Source organism: Balaenoptera physalus, assembly GCF_965194825.1.
Source record: "Balaenoptera physalus genome assembly, chromosome: 14".
NCBI lineage: Eukaryota > Metazoa > Chordata > Mammalia > Artiodactyla > Balaenopteridae > Balaenoptera > Balaenoptera physalus.
The window spans coordinates 63,525,510-63,545,272 of NC_138893.1; the positions used below are offsets into that span (position 1 = coordinate 63,525,510).

The following is a 19,763-nucleotide window of genomic DNA, read 5'->3' on the forward strand; positions in this document are numbered from 1 at the left end:
TGAATCAGAAAACTGTGAAAAATTTTAATTGTCAAATCTGAAAAATCAGTCTTAATTTTTTCAGTTAAGAAGGTAATAGTTGAAATTTCATATTTGAAATTCTCTTTAAAAGTTTTCTGTATGGTGTTTTTGGCTGTTCATTTGGGAAGAGGGTTATAGTGCTTCTTGGGTTCTAAAGATAAAGCAAGGAGGGGAGATGCCAGGATCAGTTTCTGACAGAAGCTTCACAATCACTTTAAAAATCAACAGTGTAATCATTACGTTTGAAAGTCGAATTCTGCTTTAGATATTCACATTGCTTTTTTGGTAGAGTTAAATGGTTTTGCTTACTTTACTAGGCACACTTCCTTGTGAGACTGTTATTACAGGCCAGCTGGGTCATAAAGATCTTTTCAGTGTGTCTAGAAGTTGGTACTTATTTTGAAACTCGTAGCATAGACACATGAATTGGATTAGCATCAGCTACAATAACAGTGAAATCTTATTCCCAGACTAAGCTTTACTTACAAAGGAGGACCTTTCAGAATTTACTAGTCTGGATGAAGTGTAATGGTCATATTATGCACCGCCCCGGCTAGGATCATGTAATTGACCTAATATTAACACAGAAACCAGACTAGCAAAGACAAATCATTATTTGATAGTTAATAAAGATGATGTTGTCCTCCCAGGTGAACTAGAGATAGTATATTTTAATCCAGCTGAGAAACCCACTTGGGCTGAGTGGGAACTTTTATTTATTGCATTATTCTCACAGGCTTGATTTTTCTCTCTCTTCTTTGTTTGGTTTTTACCTTTTTATATAGTCAGTGTCAGGTGATTATAAACTTACTAGCTGCTCATTGAGAAAATTGGAAAGTAGAGAAAAATATAAATATAATCCTGCCATTCAAAGTTAACTACTGTTAAGATTTCAGTATATTACCTTGAATAGTGACATCCCACTGCCTAATTTTCTTTCCTACTTTGTCCACATACAGGGGTAGCATAAATAATACATATATACACACATACAGATGGATAGGTATAGACAGGCAGATATACAGATAGATAAATTTGCCATGTCATTTACTGAGCACATGTGCCAATCACAAAGCTAGTTGAGATAGATAGATAGCCTGATAATAGGTATACACATACATACATACATAATTACTCTCACAAACATGAAAAGAAAATTTTTATCCTCTCTTTTAAAGGTAAAGTTGGCTCTAGAGAGCTGAAGTATTATGTCACAAAACAATATGGCTTATAAGCAGCGAGGTAGTGTTTGAACCTAATTCTCTCTGTTTTCAAGGCCTATTACATCACACTGCCTTACCACATTGCATTAGTTATTTACCATGTAAATTAAAATATCTTATGAGCAGAAGTTGAGTCTCTTTGTCTCAGTTTCTTAAAAGTGTTTGGAGATGTCAGCTCATTTTAATTTTTTATTTTGTAAAGAATTCTTTGCAAAAAAAGAAAAAGAATTCTTTGCATATGTCTTTGTCCCTCTTTAGAAGAATTTCCTTGAGGAGCTAGTCAGTAGTGGAATTACTGATTCAAAATATATATGAAGTTTTATTTATTTAAAGTGTTTTATTGAAGTATAGTTGAGTTACAATATTATATTAGTTTCAGATGTACAACATAGTGATTCATTAATTTTATAGCTTACACTCCATTTAAAGTTATCATTAAATATTGGCTATATTTCCTTTTCGGTACATTACATCTCTGTATCATACTTATTTTATAGCTAGTAGTTTATACCTCTTAATCCTCTTCCCCTTAATCCTCCTAGCCCTCTTCCCATTGGTTAACCACTGGTTTGTTGTCTGTATCAGTGAGTCTGTTTCTGTTTTGCTATATTAATTTGTTTGCTTTATATTTTAGATTCCACATATAAGTGAAATCATACAGTGTTTGTCCTTCTCTGACTTACTTCAGTAAGCATAATGCCCTCCAGGTCTTCAAGAACACCTCTGATCATCTGATTCAGAGAGTAGCAAACATGTTCTTTGGAGATGTTTCTTGATCAAGACCCAGAGGCCAGGTTGGAGTTGAGGCTTATATAACTATAGATTATATTTTGATCCCCTCGGGTTGGATAGTACAGTGGCCCTGAGTTGGTTGCAACTACAAAAAGTGGAAGTTTAGGCTACAATAGAGTGTTGAGACAAGAGGTAGTTGTAATCCTCCTGTAGTCAACACTGACCAGACTGTATTTGTAATACTGAGCTCAGTGCTTAGTGTCAGAGTTTAGGAAGATATTAACACATTAAATGCATCCATATGAGGGGGGTCCAGGTGAGATGTATGACAATCATGATGTATGAGGAAAAAAAATACCCTCCAGGTCCACCCATGTTGTTGCAAATGGCAAAATTTCATTCTTTTTTATGGCTGAGTAATATTTTACTGTGTATATACTACATCTTTATCCATTCATCTGTTGATGGACTGTTAGGCTGCTTCCACACCTTGGCTATTGTAAATAATGCTGCTGTGAACATTAGGGTGCATATACCTTTCCCAGTTAGTGGTTTTGTTTTACCTGAGTAAATACCCAAAAGTGAAATTATAGGATCATATGGCAGTTCTATCTTTTTTTTTGGGGGGGGGGAGGTGGGGTCAAGTGGGGAACTGACATACTGTTTTCCACAGTGGCTACACCAATTTACAATCCCATCAGTAGTGCACAAGGGTTCCCTTTTCTCCACATCCTCCAACACCTGTTATTTGTTGTCTTTTTGATGATAGCCATTCTGACAGGTGTGAGGTGATATCTCATTGTGGTTTTGATTTGCATTTCCCTGATGATTAGCGATGTTGAGCATCTTTTCATGTGCCTGATGGCCATCTGTATGTCTTTGGAAAAATGTTTACTCAGGTCTTCTGCCCATTTTTAATTAAGTTTTTTTTTTTTATATTGAGTCGTATAAGCTCTTTATATATCTTGGATATTAATTGCTTATCAGATATATCATTTGCAAATATTATCTCCCATTCAGTGCATTGTCTTTTAATTTTTTCAATGTGAAAAAGCTTTTAAGTTTAATTAGGTCCCTCTTGTTTATTTTGCTTTTGTTTCTCCTGCCTGAGTAAACAGATCCAAAAAAATATTGCTAAGACTTATATCAAGAGTATACTACCTATGTTTTATTTTAGGAGTTTTATGGTTTTCAGTCTTACATTTAGATTTTTTTAATCCATTTGAGTTTATTTTTGTATATGGTGTGAGAAAATGTTCTAACTTCACTTTTTACATGTAACTGACCAGTTTTCCCAGCACCACTTATTGAAGAGACTGTCTTTTCTGCATCATATATTTTTACCTTCAAATAATATACATATTTTTTCATTGTTATCTAGAACCATTATGCAGTTTACTCCCCAGTGACAATGTATGAGAACATCTGTTGCACTGCAACCTGACCAGCTTGATTTTTTTGGTTGAAATCATCTTAAAAGACATGATGGGGCAATTCAGCCCAGGGCATGAAATATGTCATCATCCTTGAACAGTTAGTTTGACATTTATTCTTCTCTTGTAATTGATACATGAAGCTTAGTTTTTGACAACTAAAACTTAGAAGGTAGTTCATTCTTTTGCAATTGCTTCTTTGTGCTGGAGGACATTATAAACACATTTAAAAGGCTTCAGAAAATTGTGAGAGTATATAAAAGTTCAAATAGCCTTTTTCTGAAATGTCAGAAGTAAATACTAAAGGCTAACAAAGTACCTGAAAAGGACAAATAGACAGGGAAAAATAGAAATTATCTCCATGACTAATTAAAATATGGACCACAAGTTATGATGTGAGAAGGTCCCAATTCATAAATTATACAGAGTGTGCTCAGTGGTGGAGAAGAAGGGAAGAGTTCAGGGAAGTTAATGTATGAATTCTCTCAATATGATGCCTTTGTTTTATTTGATTATTTTTTTGTATAATTTTTCAAGAGTTTTATTTCCTTTATTTACACGAAGTAATTGCCAATAGGACAATTTTATTCTATTGATACAGAAGAAACCGATACTAACACAACTGTGAGCTATCATACTTCCTATACAATGTTAATGATAAAGCAAATAATTTGATAGAACTTTAAGAAATACACATATTCAAAATCATTTGTGTCTATGTCATTTGTTAAAATGGAAAGCATAGATTAATTGCCTTTTCCCCTCTAATTCTATATTTATAAACATACTCTTTTAATTGAAGTATAGTTGATTTACAGTGTTGTTAGTTCCAGATATACAGCAAAGTGATTCAGTTATATATGTATATATATTTATAGATAGATAGTTATTCTTTTTCAGATCCTTTCCCTTATAGGTTATTACAGGATATTGAGTATAGCTCCCTATGCTATACAGTAGGTTCTTGTTGGTTATCTATTTTATATATAGCAGTGTATATATGTTAATCCCAAACTCCTAATTTATCCCTCACCCACTCTTTGTTTTAATACTCCTTCATCTCAGTTAATCCTCACAATAGTCCTGTGGGAAAAGATGACATAAAAAAATCCAGAAAAGGAAATGGAGAATCAGATAGACTCAATGACTTTTTCAGAACCACATAGTGGGATTAGAAATCCAAGGATGTCTGACTCCAAGACCATAATGTCTCTTATACCCTGTTTAAGCAGTTGCTTTTATACCAACAAATTGTGTTAACTGGCAAGCTAGATTCTGTTGGAAGAATCTTTTTAAAAGAGTAGAGTGGGAGAGACCGAGGCAGAGAAACCAAGTACGATGCTTTTGAGGTAAGGAAGTGTGTCAACAGCCTGAATAAGGCAATGGAAGTAGCATTGACAGGGAGGAACCAGTTCAGGAGAGATTTACAGAGATAGACCTGATGAACTTCGGTAAAAGTGAAGAGTCATACATAACACCAAGATTTCTAGCCTGCATCCCTGGTTAAATGATAATGCCATTAAGGGAGACAGGGAACTTAGCTGCAAGTCTTGATGGAAGGTAGTTAATGCAGTTACGGCGGAGTTTGAGTTGCTGGTGAAATATGCATATGACACTGAGTGACCTGATGGCACTATTGATCTGGAGAGTTCAAGGATAGAGATATAGATTTGAAATTCATTGACCTGGGGATCCTAACTAAAGTCTTAAGAATAAATTATTTTTTCTGGGAGAGCTTAAAGAAAAGTGTAATTAGTGTATTATATAAGAACTAGGGTCTATTGTATTAAAGATCAGTCTACCTGGGATCAAATTACAGATTTACCCCCTTTTCTAGATCTGTGGTCTCAGGCAAGTTACATAATCTCTCTAAGCCTCATCATCTCTTGTTTCTTTTTCTCCACCTGGAGACACCAACAATGTCTAGAGACATTTTTAATTGTCACAATTGGGTTTTCTAAGGATATCTAGTGGGTAAAGGTGAGGGAAACTGCCAAATATTCTACAATGCACAGGAAAGGCTCTACAATAAAGAATTAGCTGATCCAAAATATCAGTAGTGCTGAGTTTGAGAACACCTGCTGTAAAGCTTCTGTAAAGTAGGGTTAATTGTACTTACCTCATAGAGTTGTTGTGAGATTTCAGTGAGATGATGGCGGTAAAAAACAAGACTGAACATGTCGTAAACAATAAATATTTAAGAAAAATAAGTCAATCAATTGAGTGGAAAAAGAGGGCAAAGGACATAATTTGGGTAGCTGCTTGCCTTTAAGGGATAGGAGAGGAAGAAGTGTGTGTGTGTGACACATGCTGAGAAGTGGCATAGAGGAGGAAGACGAGGAGAATCAGGGGAAAGAATAGGGTAGTTCAGCGCACGGGCACAAGTTTCTGTTTCATGGCTACAACCAGAGAAGGCCAGCAGGGCCATGACTCTCAGGTAGGTCGCTGAGGATGGGAGCTGGAAAGGGACCATTGGGATTAACAGCAGATAAGTGATAACTTTGAGGGAAAAGTCGTAATAAGAGTGAAAGAAAAATGGGAACAGAATACTAGGTTACAGTAGGTTGAGAATTAAATGAAAACTGAGGTTGAGAGATAGGAAATGAAGTTTATTCAAATTGGCTATTTAGTCATAAGGATGGTTTTGTGTTTTAGGATTGGAGAGACCGTTCTAAACTGAAAGGAAGGAAAAGTCTAAAGGGAGACGATGGAACAATAAGAACTATTGTAATTGATGGAGCAAGAGTCCAGAGGAGAGTAATGATAGGGTTTGTGATCAGGAGTAATGAAGACGGGATTTGCTTTAGAAAGAAGTTGGGGTGCTGCTCTCCCTGGGAGAGAAATACAGTGATAATGTCAGTGTACTTTAGGTCCAGGGTAAGAAATGGAAACGAAGAATTTAAGTTTTATGAACTTCTCAAAAATTACAAATAAAAATGTTCTTAAAGAGCCCAGACACACAAGAAGATGTATCTTCTAAATTGCTGTTAAGATCTCTTCATGAAACTTTCTATTATGAACTGAATATTTCCCAAATCCGTATGTTGAAGCCCTAACCCCCTAGTATGACTGTATTTGGAGAGAGGACCTTTACAAGGTAAACAAGGTTAAATGAGGCCATGGGGTGGGGACTAATCCAAAAGGACTGGTGTTTTATAGTTAGAGGAAGACACATCAGGAGGGTGTGCACACAGAGGAAAGGCCATGTGAGGACACAGTAAGAAGGGGCTGTAAGTCGGGAAGAAAGACTTCACCAGAAACCCACCCTGCTGGCACCTTGACTTTAGATTCCCAGCCTCCAGAACCATGAGAAAATAGATTTCTGTGGTTAAGCTTACACAGGCTGTAGTATTTTGTTGGGGGTATCCCTAGCAGACTAATATGTTTCCTAATTGGAACTTCCATAGATATAATGCAATAGAAGACATAAGATGATCTGTTAAAATAAGAGTTAGTTGTCTTAAAGAACTGGATTGACCACAAAGGGAGGATGTGAGAGAAAGCAGATATTTGATATCAAATTCTAGCCCCAGCATTAACCAACTGGCTTCAGCTTTCCATAGTGGGAGATAAAAATGATGTAACAGTTGGTATTATGGGTATTAGAGTCAGTCTGCCTCCATTTAAATTTCATTCTGATACTTACTAGTCATATAACCTTAGGTAATTACTTAATTGTCTTAGCCTCAGTTGCTTTACCTGTAAAACAGGATAAACTCACATGAAATAGTTTGTATATTCCTAACACATGCTAGTTAACATTTTCATGTCTTGCTTGATATTTTTATTACAAGACTTTCTGATCACTAATTTGTGACATTAAAGGATATATTTATTTCTTAGCGTCTAATGATTCTTAGAAGAAATAAAAAGAGCAGAATAGATCTGAAATAAAAATCCAGACAGACCGATTTTTGTAAAAATGTTACCCTAGAGACTAATGTTGTCTTTGTTTCAGTTTCAAGGCATAAATAAGTATACTAAAAAGATATTCTGAGATAGATTTATTGTGCCATCCTAGCATTTCATTTTCAATTTACTTAAAAAAAATCAGTAACTTTCATAATATTTTATGTTCCCATGCCACTTTTCTTAGCCAAAGTTTTCTAGAGGCAGTCTTTAAATAGTTACAAAAAATATAGATTGTTTTAACTGATATCTGCTATAACTGATATATCTACATAAACTAAAATATATCATCTATGGATTTTTATTGTTTTTAATAAAATGGCCTACTTATTTTTAGACAATTTTGATTAAAATATATAAATTTATAAATTTCAAATTATTTCTAAGTAAATAAGCTTGAAAAAATATTGAATAGACAAAGTATCCATTGTTGCCATAGATTGCTTTGAAAATAGGAAAATCTGGAGGAAATGAAACTTATGAATTTGGCATGCTACTGCAGTCTATACTTAAAAGCATATTTTTCTCTATAACTCAAAAGGCTAAACTACCACATGAGACTTGATTCTAATCTCTTCTGCTTTTGATTGAAAATGAAAGTTGTGCTACATTTTAAAATTCTTTCTTTCACTTTAATTGCAACTGGGATTCATGCATATAAATTCCATTATAGGCTAAAATAATTACGCTAAGTTACCGTCCCATATATAGTTCAATGATAAATCGCTAAGTGTTTCAAACCCATATTTATAGCAATGTATGTCTTCATTAGGACCCCAAATTTAGATGATGAGTTCATTTTAACTAAACCTTTGTCCTAAAAGTTCATCGTTCATATAGGTAAATGTTCAAAGAGGCACACACTTTCAACTCGTAAACCTTGAATTTTATATAAAACTTTGCTTCAAAAAAACTTAAGTGTTTTCTTGTCTTCTCCTGGTCACACAATAAATGAATGAATGAGTAAATGAATGAATGAGTAAATGAATGAATGAGCCCCCCCACCTATCCATTAGTTCGTTTCAACTTTCTATTACACGCCAGGCAATATTCTAGTTCCTAAAGAGTTATTGATAAATAAGATGGACTAGGTCCCTGATCTCATGAAACTAGTTGTAGTGTGGGAAAGACAATAGATATTTAAACAAAGTAGTTTTTAACAAGTGATAAATGCTGATATGAAAATAAAAGGGGTTAAAGTGACAGAGAGTAACAGCAGTTAGGGTTTGAGGTAAAGGCTACTTGGCTATGGTTAGTCAGGGAAGACCTGTCTGAAGAGGACACATTTAAGTTGAGACATGAATGGCTTTAAGAAAAAGCCATGCAAAGATCTAGAGAAAGAATATTCGAGGCAGAGGTCAAAGACCCTGAGGCAGATGCAAACTTGACGTATTTGTAAATCAGAGGGAGGGACTTCCCTGGTGGCACAGTGGTTAAGAATCTGCCTGCCAATGCAGGGCACACGGGTTCGAGCCCTGGTCTGGGGAGATCCCACATGCCACGGAGCAACTAAACCCATGCGCCACAACTAGTGAGCCTGTGCTGTAGAGCCCGTGAGCCACAACTACTGACGCCCATGTGCCACAACTACTGAAGCCTGTGCGCGTAGAGCTGGTGCTCCGCACCAAGAGGCCACCACAATGAGAAGTCCACGCACCGCAACAAAGAGTAGCCCCCGCTCTCCACAACTAGAGGAAGCCTGTGTGCAGCAACAAAGACCCAACGCAGCCAAAAATAAATAAAAAAATGAATTAATTAATTTTAAAAAAAGTTATAAAGTCAGAGGGAACATAGTAGGAAAGAAATCAGTCAGAGAGGTCATAGAGGAGTGACATGATCTGATTTACTTTTTAAAAAGATTACCCTTCCTACTGTATAAGGACAAGAGTGGCAGTAAAAAAAAAAAAAAAAAAAAAAAGAAAAGAAATTTGAATAATTCATAAGAGAGAGAATGGTGGCTGGGACCAAAGGGGAATAGAAAAAAAGAGGATTTATTTCAGATTATTGAATATGCCAAACCCAACACCCTTATATTTGGCTAAGAACTCAACCGTACATGAGTGGTCAAAACAAACACATAATCTGGGCATCTGCTGGTTTACTCCAGCTAATGTGAAAAAAAGCCTGGGAAATGAGCAGGGAAGGCCTTCTCTGGATAAAGACCTATTCCCTTCTCTCCAAAGTTTCCACTTTATCAATTATGTTTTGGATTACACATTAATTAACGTGTAATTTGGATTACACATTACACACTAATGTGTGTAATTTTGCTTGCAAATGTAAACATATGTACAGAATAAAAATACTGATAAGAAAACGGTTTGCTCATAAAATTGTCACTGCTTTCTCTGAAACTACTATCATATATAATTTTGAGTAGATAACGTTCTTTTTATAGACACTAGAGCCTTCCTTCTGATAAGTATTCAACCGTTCTTCACCTCCTGCCTTGTATTATAATTGTTTCTCATCTCTAATATAAGGCTGTAAATTCCATAAGGGTGTATATTATTCTTTCTATAATCCACAGTAGCTTGAGTCGTTCTTTATGGATTATAGGCATTGCATAAATATGTATGTGTCTCTGGATGAACAGATGGATGGATGGATGGATAGAGGGGTGGATAATTGAAAAATTACAGAAGTTGGTTGGTTTTGTTGTATTTGGGGCTTATTTTCCCTCTAAAGAAATGTATTCATATTCATTATACTTGATAGTATAAACCACTAATAATTATGACTACTAACTAAAAATAAAACAATCAAACAAAAATAAGGTAACAAAGACAAGAGCCTTTACCTGAAGCCACAAAGTGAATTAATAGATTTTTTCAATAAAAGCAGCAAAATAGTGAAGGAAGCCTCTAAAATCTTGGACGTAGCTAAGTAACAATTGTCCCAACTAATTTGGACACTGAATTTCTATTTTATTTTAATAAATATATTTTAAAGGATTTATCCAAGATTCATGTTAAAAAAGTCTAATGGGCTATAATCATATACACTGTCAAATTAAGAGAGCTATGTAAGAGTTCAGATAATGCTTGACAAATGTTTTGCTTAGCACTATTGAAGTATTTGCAATACTTTCTAAGATTTTACTTTTGACTTATTTTGACTTATCTTTAACTCTTAAGAATAGATTACCATCTTATTTAAGGATGTAATAAAGAAAATGTTCTAAATAAGTTTTGAGATTTTCTCCCATCCTCTTTTGAATTTGAAAAGATTCTATTTTAAACATTTTTATGTAAGATTCCTAAACAATATAGTTTAATAGGGGATAGGAGATCATGAGGACTAAATTGACTACTGTATGTTATTGCATGCATGATTTATGAATATAAAAAGTGCTTTGTAAACTGTAAAGTGAAATATAAATGCTGTTGTTTTTTAGCAGCATGATAATGCTGATCTCTGATATTTGAACTGCCTTTCTAATAATATAATAGCCTGTTTCTCTCTAGACGAAGTCTCATCATATCACAACTGAAGAACAAAATTATACACTTTTAAGACATACCACTGAGTAATCAGCTCCCTTCAAAAGGATGTTTTGGCTTAATAATGAAAACATCTTAATAACTGAAATTATTACCCACTGAGTTACTGTCACTATAATGTTCTAAAACAGACAAATTTCCTGGAATGAGAAATGCAGCCCTGTTAACTGATATTACTTAAGGAAAATTTCTATAAACACCATTCTTGATGTGAAAGTCATCATTGCTCCCCCCTCCCTCCCTCCTTCTTTTCTTTTTTCCTCTGCCCTCCCTTTCTCGCTCCTCCCTTCCTCCATCCATCCTTCTCTCCTTCCTTCATTCCTTCTTTCTTCTTCCTTTTCCATCCCTTCCGTATAAGTATGTTTAAACTATAAGCATTAAGCATAAGAGGGATTTTCCATTTGCTCTCTTTCTACCTTAATACACTCAACTAATAACATGTTATCCACCTCCTTAAAAAATTCAGTCAAGACTTGTTCAAGTTTGATTTTATATCCCAAGAAAAGTAGCAGAAGAGTGCTTCATGCTTAGTGTGTGTGCAATAAGGTTTACTGTTGAAATGCCCTAAATTAAAGTCTTTTGCTCATTAATGTCCCCTACGTTTATTCCAGAATTATGTTGAGTATATGTGAAGTTGGCTATTTTATTTTACAGTGCTAAAATATAACTCATACATGAATTGTGAGTTTGTTTAAAGAGAGAATTTAATGATTTTCCTCTAGTCTTCTATATTTGTTATAACTGATAAATAATGGTATGCTTTCTGCTCATTCAGTTGTTAATGTTTTCAAAACTTTTTATTATAATCCCTTTCTGATTGAAACACCAAAGTCTTCTCCTTCAGTAGTCAAGAAATGTCCTAGGACCCGAGTAAATATTTAAAAGGCATCTGATACCTATAGTAATACTTTCTCAAAAGTCTGTTTGGTGAGGGTCCACACAACGGCAGATGTTCCTACAGAGTGTCTGTGACAGGGAGAAATGAAATACTAATTAGTTCATACTTGCACCAGGAGTGATAAATTCTGAAATGCCATCAATTACGTTTATCAAGATGTCCTAAATTATTCACTGATCAGTGCAGAGATACATAGAGACAGTTATTTGGAACTTATTAATATTGCTTGAAAATGCTACATTTTCTTTAAACTGCTAGTTAAGTATACTGGTTAACTTATTGTTTGAGGAAACAGAATATTAGCAGAATGCATTTGTTTCATATTTCAAAAAATTATTTGGCCAGGATTGCTTTCTAAATAAAGATTATTTATAAAGGACATATGTTTCCAATTCTAAAGTCAAGATTATAATTCTGCATGTTTTTATTTCAAAAAGAAATTCCATATGTTTAATCTCTAATTGAGAGTATAGATATAAATGTTTTTATAGATAGTTGCCATGCCCGCTCCTTCATCTGTGTGCGTATGTGAGTGTGTATGTGTGTTCATGTCTCTGTGTGTGTGTGTGTGTGTGTGTAGATGGATAAGTAGATATTCTATCATGTGTATACATGTGAGGACCTATTACTTTGGCTGTGAAAATATTGCTTATGGAGTTTTTAAAAATAAAAGTATTCACTTATGATGTAAGAGTAAGTTAAAACTCAAGATAATAAATCATATTAAATCATAGCTACTTTATGATTACATCTCTATAAACAGCAACAATAAAGTTATGCAGAGAAAAAAAAAAAAAAGAATTACATAAAGATGTTCCTATTAGTTATTTGTGGTTAGAGAACTATGAGTAAGTCTTTAATTTCTTCTCTCAGTTTAAAAAATATTTCCATAATAAAAAATCAATTGCACATTAAATGAAAAGGGTTTCCTCAGAGAGAATTTATTTCAAAAATAATTTTCTCTTATATCAAAATAGGGGCCTTTGGTAAGTACATATAATTTCCCTTAATTTTTTTTTTTTAATCTAGTGGTAAAAAAAAAAAAAATCATAAATATTGGATCATTACTACCCCATAGAAAATTTGTATTTTAAACCAAGGGCATTTAAGAAGACATATGAAAAAGTCTTACTTCAAATACTTCTTTTGTTCATTCTTTTTAAATCATGGATATGACTAAGATTTAACAAAAAAGGGATATAAACAGCTCATTACCAGGTCTAAAAATGTTTTTTTCCCCCCAATCAAGCTAACCTTACTTTTAAACTTATTGCTGTGATTAAACGGTTTCTACTTTTAAAACTCTGTACAGATTGGCCAGATGTAGGCTTTTCCATTTGTATACTTTACTAACAGAAATTTCAAACTGTATTTTCAAAAAGTGATCTGCATGGTTTTAACTGAGTCTAGTGGGATGAACAGATTTTCTTAAGTAAAAAAATCTCCATCTTTATCAAATTTGTTATCAGTTTGCTCTCTAATTCTTTGATAATACACTGATCTGCTTAACTTAAGTAGATACTAGGAGGAAGACAGGAATTTTTATTAACTATTTGAATTCTCAAAATTACTATGTGTTTTAAATGTCTAAGAGCACAATCTATTAATATATTCGAGTGTGTTTGAAAAGCTAAGTTTTAGTGGTTGTTGTTCTTTGGTTTTACCACTGAATGCACTTTGGTTCCTCTCTGTCAATGCCTTTTCACAATGTTTGGATTTGGTTGTATTAAAAATATCTAAGTATTATAAAGGACAGGAGTGGGTATCAGAGAATATGGATTATAATTCTGGATATGCTACTAAATTGCTGTCATCTTGGATAAATAACTTAAACTCTCTGTGCTTAAATTTCATGTTATTTATGAAAACAGAAAATCAACCAGATATTATCATTTTATTCATAATAAAAGAAATATTGTATTTTACTTTACAGTATCAACTCATCTAGACTTAAGGAGTTTCTGTAAAAGCAGACTTTCTCTAAGTAATAACCAAGATATTCTGTGGGGAAATGGGGAATTTTACCACATAAAGAACAATGGCCAAAATCATATTTGAACTATTCTCAACCATGGGGGTTATATTTATCAATTTATTTTATCATTAATTATATTTTTGAAAATTTTATAAGGACTGCTGCCTATTGCTCATTCATTAGCATTCATTCATTTGACCTTCATTAACAAATTCATTACAGAAAACTTGACACTCTGTAGAATACAGTTCTTGATTCCTTGGCTTTCTGTCTAGTCATTTTCTTTTGGTCCCTTTTTGTATTAGAAATACTTAGTGTATTTAGCTCAGCACTCTAGATACCCTGACCCTCAGATGAGATCATTACCCAAGGGCCTGAGATAATAGCTGCTCCAGTCCCCTTATAGCCAGCCCCCCACCCACCCCAGCAGAGTGTCAAGTTCCTCTTTATAGTTTTTTTTAAAAAGTGTATGTAAAAGTGATAAAGCAACATTTAAATTTAAATCGGCAAACATGCTATACATTTCATGCCTATTTTGTTCTTTAATACTCACAACACACAAAGCCATTTGCATGTATTAATATTATAGAGGTTTAAAATTAAAATGTAAAATCTCACAGCACTTTAAAAGAAGCCCCTGCTCTCAATTTATATCATTATCGCATAAGTTTCTTAATAATGTACCTAGATTAAATGTTTGCATTCATTTTTATTTAGATCCTTTCAGATTGTTTCAATATATCATTGACTATGTTGTCATTGTTACAGTTTTGCAGAGGATTTATCCTAATCACTGTGTTTTTCCTCTGACAGCTCTTTCAAGCATTTGATTGGAGGATTGGATGATGTTTCTAATAAAGCATATGAAGATGCAGAAGCTAAAGCGAAGTAAGTGAAATTTTGGGGGATCTTAATTTTGATTTTCAAAAAACGATTTTGAATAGAAATGAGATCAAATATTTTGTTGGACTTAAAGCTCTACACTCTGATAGGAAGAAAGTAGCTACTTAAGAGTAAAAATAAGCAAGCTATTCAAGGTAATTATTACATAGTATACTCACTTAGTAAGTACATCTCTCCTTGAACATGAAACCTTAATTTTGTGAGGAAGATCATCTGGACAAGGGAAAATGGTTAGTTTAAAATCCAGTATAAACAATTGAATGTTAACACATTATTTCTTCCACTGAAAACACTTTCTGAACGAATTGCGGCTGTGTTTACCAGTTGCTTGTGAAATTGTATGAAAAATAATAACGCTGGAAATATTTTCTCGTGAATACACCATTGCTTTACATTGAACTTTGTCGGCGAAAATTAATCAGTCTATCTAAGAAAGAAATGGAAAATTTTATTCAAGCCAAATTTGAGGATTATAACCTGGGAAGAGCAGCTCAGAAAGCTCTGAGAACTGTTCTGCCTATTAGAAGTCAAGGCACAGTTATACAAGTTATTTGAGACAGAAGGCTGTACATCAAATGATGTATTATTGACATAATCCAGATCTAAGTGTCATATGACCCCTTCTGAGTTCAAGTAGGAAAGTTATCATTAAGGAGTTGTCTTATTGACTCTAGGAGAATGTTGCTCTTTATGGTTCAGCAGGTATTTCTGCCTATGGGGAAGGTTTGGTCGACGCATAATACAGATACACAAGGCACAGTGAGGGGAGAGAGGAGGCCAAAGGGCAGAGTAAAATTTTTGTTTGAATTTTCTTGTCTTGCCATAAAATGAATTTTAGTTCACAACTTCAATGACACTAAGTTATCATAATGATATGAGATAGTACATATGCCATTAATTGTCATTTTTATATAACAAAGTACCTTTTTATCTACTAGAATAATTTACTTTAAAACAAAGCTTTAATTTTTTTTAAACAAAAATGTGAAGTAATTTGAGATTGACTCTTCTGCAAAATTGTTAGGTTACTTTTTTTAAAAAGTGTAATCTATATAATTCTCCTCTTTCTCCCAAGAAAGTAATTTAAGTAAAACCAATTTAGTATTTGATATCATACAGGATACCTGAAGGATTAAATCAACAAATATCAGTAAGTAGATAGTACAGGGGAAGAATTTGATTGGTTGGTCTTGTAGTAACCTAAAAAGCAAAAGGAATAAAATAATTTCTTTTGCCTTGAGAACCTATGAAGATTAAAAATTTGGGCTAGAACTAATTAACTGATTACTATTATTCATTTTGACTGATAAAATTCTATTATTTTCAAAGCTGTATAAATATATTCACATTTTCTTCTCTATGTAGTTTGCTTTTGTTTCCTCTGTTCCTTGGAGGGACATAGACTTACATCCTGTAGTCAAAGGCCAGCAGTGCCTCTGCTAAGATTTGCTGAGGAAGTTACACAAAGCCAGTTTTAACATCAAACTCCACAAAGTCCTCAGTATTGCCTGTACTGTGTCTGATTGGTATTAATTTTCTGGTTTTCTACATTAGGTTAAAATACATATTAATGCTAAGTTTAGACTTTAGTTTCTGGTAGTTACACTAATCATCCTGAGATGGTACAGGGGGGCCATTTAAGGGACCTTATCAGTTTTAAAAGTTATAAAACTTTGTTATTATTGGACATTATCCCTAGAGGAACATTTTCTTGCAATATAAAAGGTCATGTTTATAATTTATGTCAGCAAAGTTTTTCTTGAGTTTATATATTCAGTTAAAGTTACTATGGGTCATTTTATATATATTTATATTTGTATATATACATATACACACACACCACTTTATATAAATGTGTACTTATGTATACAGTTAATGGTAATCTTTAAAATTTGTCTAGAATCTACTTGAGCAACTATTTAAATATTTGTAGAGTTACTGGAAAAGTCAAAAGTCTTTTAAACTAAAATATTCTTTGATCTAGTTCTGTTTCTCTGTTAAACTTTAGACAGATTCTCTAATGAAAGTTTTTGTATAACTCCTATTTACTCTACCCAAAGTCAAGGCCAGTCACTGGCTTAAAATTGATCAGTGGCAGGAAAGCAATTATGAATTAGTTATATCCTTCTCAGTGTACTGTTGGCCTTACAAAGGTTAAACTGTATGTGTATCTCATGAATTCTGGGCATTTATCGGTTCACTTGCACGTGCTTCAACTAAAGGCAGGAAGGAAAACAAATACACTGAAATTCAGATTCAGACAATTTAGAAAATAGGTGTGGCAACAGTTCTTCACATTGGAAGAGAATCCATCAGTATGAAAAACATGACTCTGAATGAGGACCAGAAGCCTCGAGTTCTGTTCCGGGCTCTGTCATTTCCAAGAAGTGATTTTGGTCATGTCTTAACAGCTATCTCTCAGTATAATTATCTTATCTATGAAGTGTTATTTTTGTGATTTAATTAATGGTGATATGTAAAAATACTTGGTAAATTATAAAGGGCTGTAAAAGTAGATGGTGTTGTTTGTAGAAGTAATCATTGGAAATCTACCCTAATGCATTTGCTAGATGGTTTGATTTATAGACAATTATTGCACATGTGTTATGTAAAGTAATTTTATCTGGGCAAGGAGTCTTTAATCTTATGTAGGCAAACTAGACTCAGTTTAGCAGAGTGTCGTAAAATTAAACCTAGACTGGGAAATACCCATAAATATCAATTTTATAAAACTAGAAACATTTAGTTAAAAGAAAGTTCAATTATGATTAAAGAACAAAACGGGCAATGAAATGATGACCTACCTCTAAGTATTGTTATTTGAACTATTAAATTTAAGAGATTATAAATTAGCCATTATATTTATACTTGAATATAAATCAACTAGGATAAATTAGTTTGAATTTTTCTATTCAATTAATACTAAATCCAAATGAGTACATAACCCACATACCTTAATATTATTATTTAGAAAATGGGAATAGCTTGATGAAAAAAAAAGTCTAAGACCATTGATCTAAATTCTAGAGAGACTGATAATGTAAACTTTATTCCTCAAAATAGCTAAATAAATAAGTAAATACTGGAGCAGCTGTTGTGATGCTTTTTACACTGTTAACATTTTGTAGCTTTCTAATAAATAATTAACATCTGAAGATTTCTGAAGTTGAAAGCATCTTTTTAATTAGGTATCCTATCACCCAGAGTAGGTAAACTGTAAACTATTCCCCAGGGAAAACTTTTTAGTTGAACTAACACATTTAAACATCTATTTGTGTTAGCACTCTTTTCTCTCTGTGTTGGATTTCGTCCCCTTAAGTACATTATGCGTTCACTTTGTATTTAAGGAACTTATAAGGTTTGCCAACATTGCAGGAAATCCAGGAACGGGCTCTAATCTAAATTCCCTGGGTAATTTTGTTAATGCCTCTAAATTTCTATACAGATCGCAAATTCTGTACCATTTAGAACTGAGGTGATGATTTGGCTCCACTGTGTGAGCTTTATTTTTTCAAGGTCCCCTTGATTTTGCAAAATCCACTAAAGATAAGATTAATATTTTTTAAAAGCCAACTAAAATGATCATATTATTTATACATGTGAAGTTATTGTTGGTATTGCCTCATTGACTATGCCTATTTGCGGTAAAAAGAAAAAAAGTAGGACTGACTGTAAAAATCAATTCAGTTGAGACATTTAGAAACTCAATCATAAGAAACTTATTAGCTCTTAGCACAATCAGCCTTCAATGGCAGAAGGCAGACCATCCCTTTCAGAGAAACCATACCAAGCATTCAGTTTGGATGGCTGGTCCAAGAAGATTGACTTGAAAGAAATGTCCCAGCAAAATGGTTCTCAAAACTGCTCTGCTGCAGGGTATGTGCCCTTAGCTTGTCTCACGAGATATATTTCCTACAAAGAAAATTATTCATGACAGAAACTTTACCTTTATGACATGTTTAAGCTTCTCTTGATTGCTGCTAATTATCCACTAAGGACTTCTCTTTTTAAAATATGAAGTTATAACCACAAAGACATTAGAAGAGACAATCTTAGATGTCATTAAACCTTATTTAGAGCAGAAAGTAGCATATATGATGAAACATACACATTATTTTCCTTAGAGACTATGTATTCATTCATTTAATAAATATTTAGAAATTTACTCATGATGAGTCAGGCACTGTATTTTACAGTGTGCATAGCAAATAGAAAACATATTTTCTAATAGTAAGGATCTTGCAGTTTAGTAGGGAGCCTGATGTGTAATTCCATGATATTTTCAATATTTACTTCTAAGAATGTTATGATACTTAGTATGATAAAGTACTGTTTTGGTAGAGAGACCTATCTCTGTATTTACACCTTGTCTTGTAAAAAAAAAAAAAAAAAACCATCCAGAAAATCAAATAGAAAAATGTAGATGTTCTATTTCATTCTAAGTATTTCTGACATATGAATACAGACTACTTCTTAAATGAAATATTTTCAAGTTATAGTATCATTTCTTTCTTATTGTTGAATATTGTACTCAGCAGTTATAGGCAAAACATCCCTTTTTCTGAATAAAAAACCTATATATATTAGCAAGTTAAGTTGAAATATGCTATATTTATAGTTATTATAATCATAGGAATTTTTAATATAAAAGTGGCTCTCCAATAAGGTGATTTACATATACCACAGCTGTATTCCCAGATTAGGGTCATACAGAGTGGAAAAACAAAACAACAAATTAAAGTCAGTGTTTTATTTATAATGATGTTTATTTTTAACTAAAATGTTTTATATTTTCACTTTAATAGAAATAATACAGTGATATAGATTAAAAAAATAAAAGTCACAGTCTAAACAAATCAAGTACAACTGCTATTAACTATCTTTGTGTTTTAAAATTATACTTATAGTCATTTACAACTTTATATCCTGCTTTTTTCAGTTTAGCACCCATCATATTATAAACACTTACAATACAATTATATACCCTTCTTAAACATCATTTTGGTGGTGACCTGATAACACAATGAATGGAGCCTAGTATTTCAGACTGATTCAATTTGTACCCTTGCTGATTCAATTTACTGTGCTTTTGAAAGTAAATCCTGATCACTTCATTAAAAAAAAAAAAAGCACCAAACAACAAAAAAAAACCTCTAAATTGTTCCC

At 33.1% G+C, this 19,763-nt stretch overlaps 1 protein-coding gene across 3 annotated transcripts in view; it reads left to right on the top strand.

Annotated features, from left to right (window-relative positions):
- The window catches only part of PRKG1 (protein kinase cGMP-dependent 1), a 1,231,494-nt gene that overhangs the window by 1,107,007 nt on the left and 104,724 nt on the right, over window positions 1-19,763 (top strand). For all 3 annotated transcript variants that reach the window (XM_082423704.1, XM_082423703.1, XM_082423705.1), the window contains one exon: window positions 14,508-14,582. In XM_082423704.1, the coding sequence (XP_082279830.1) occupies window positions 14,508-14,582 (75 nt within the window). The remainder of the gene's footprint in view (window positions 1-14,507; window positions 14,583-19,763) is intronic.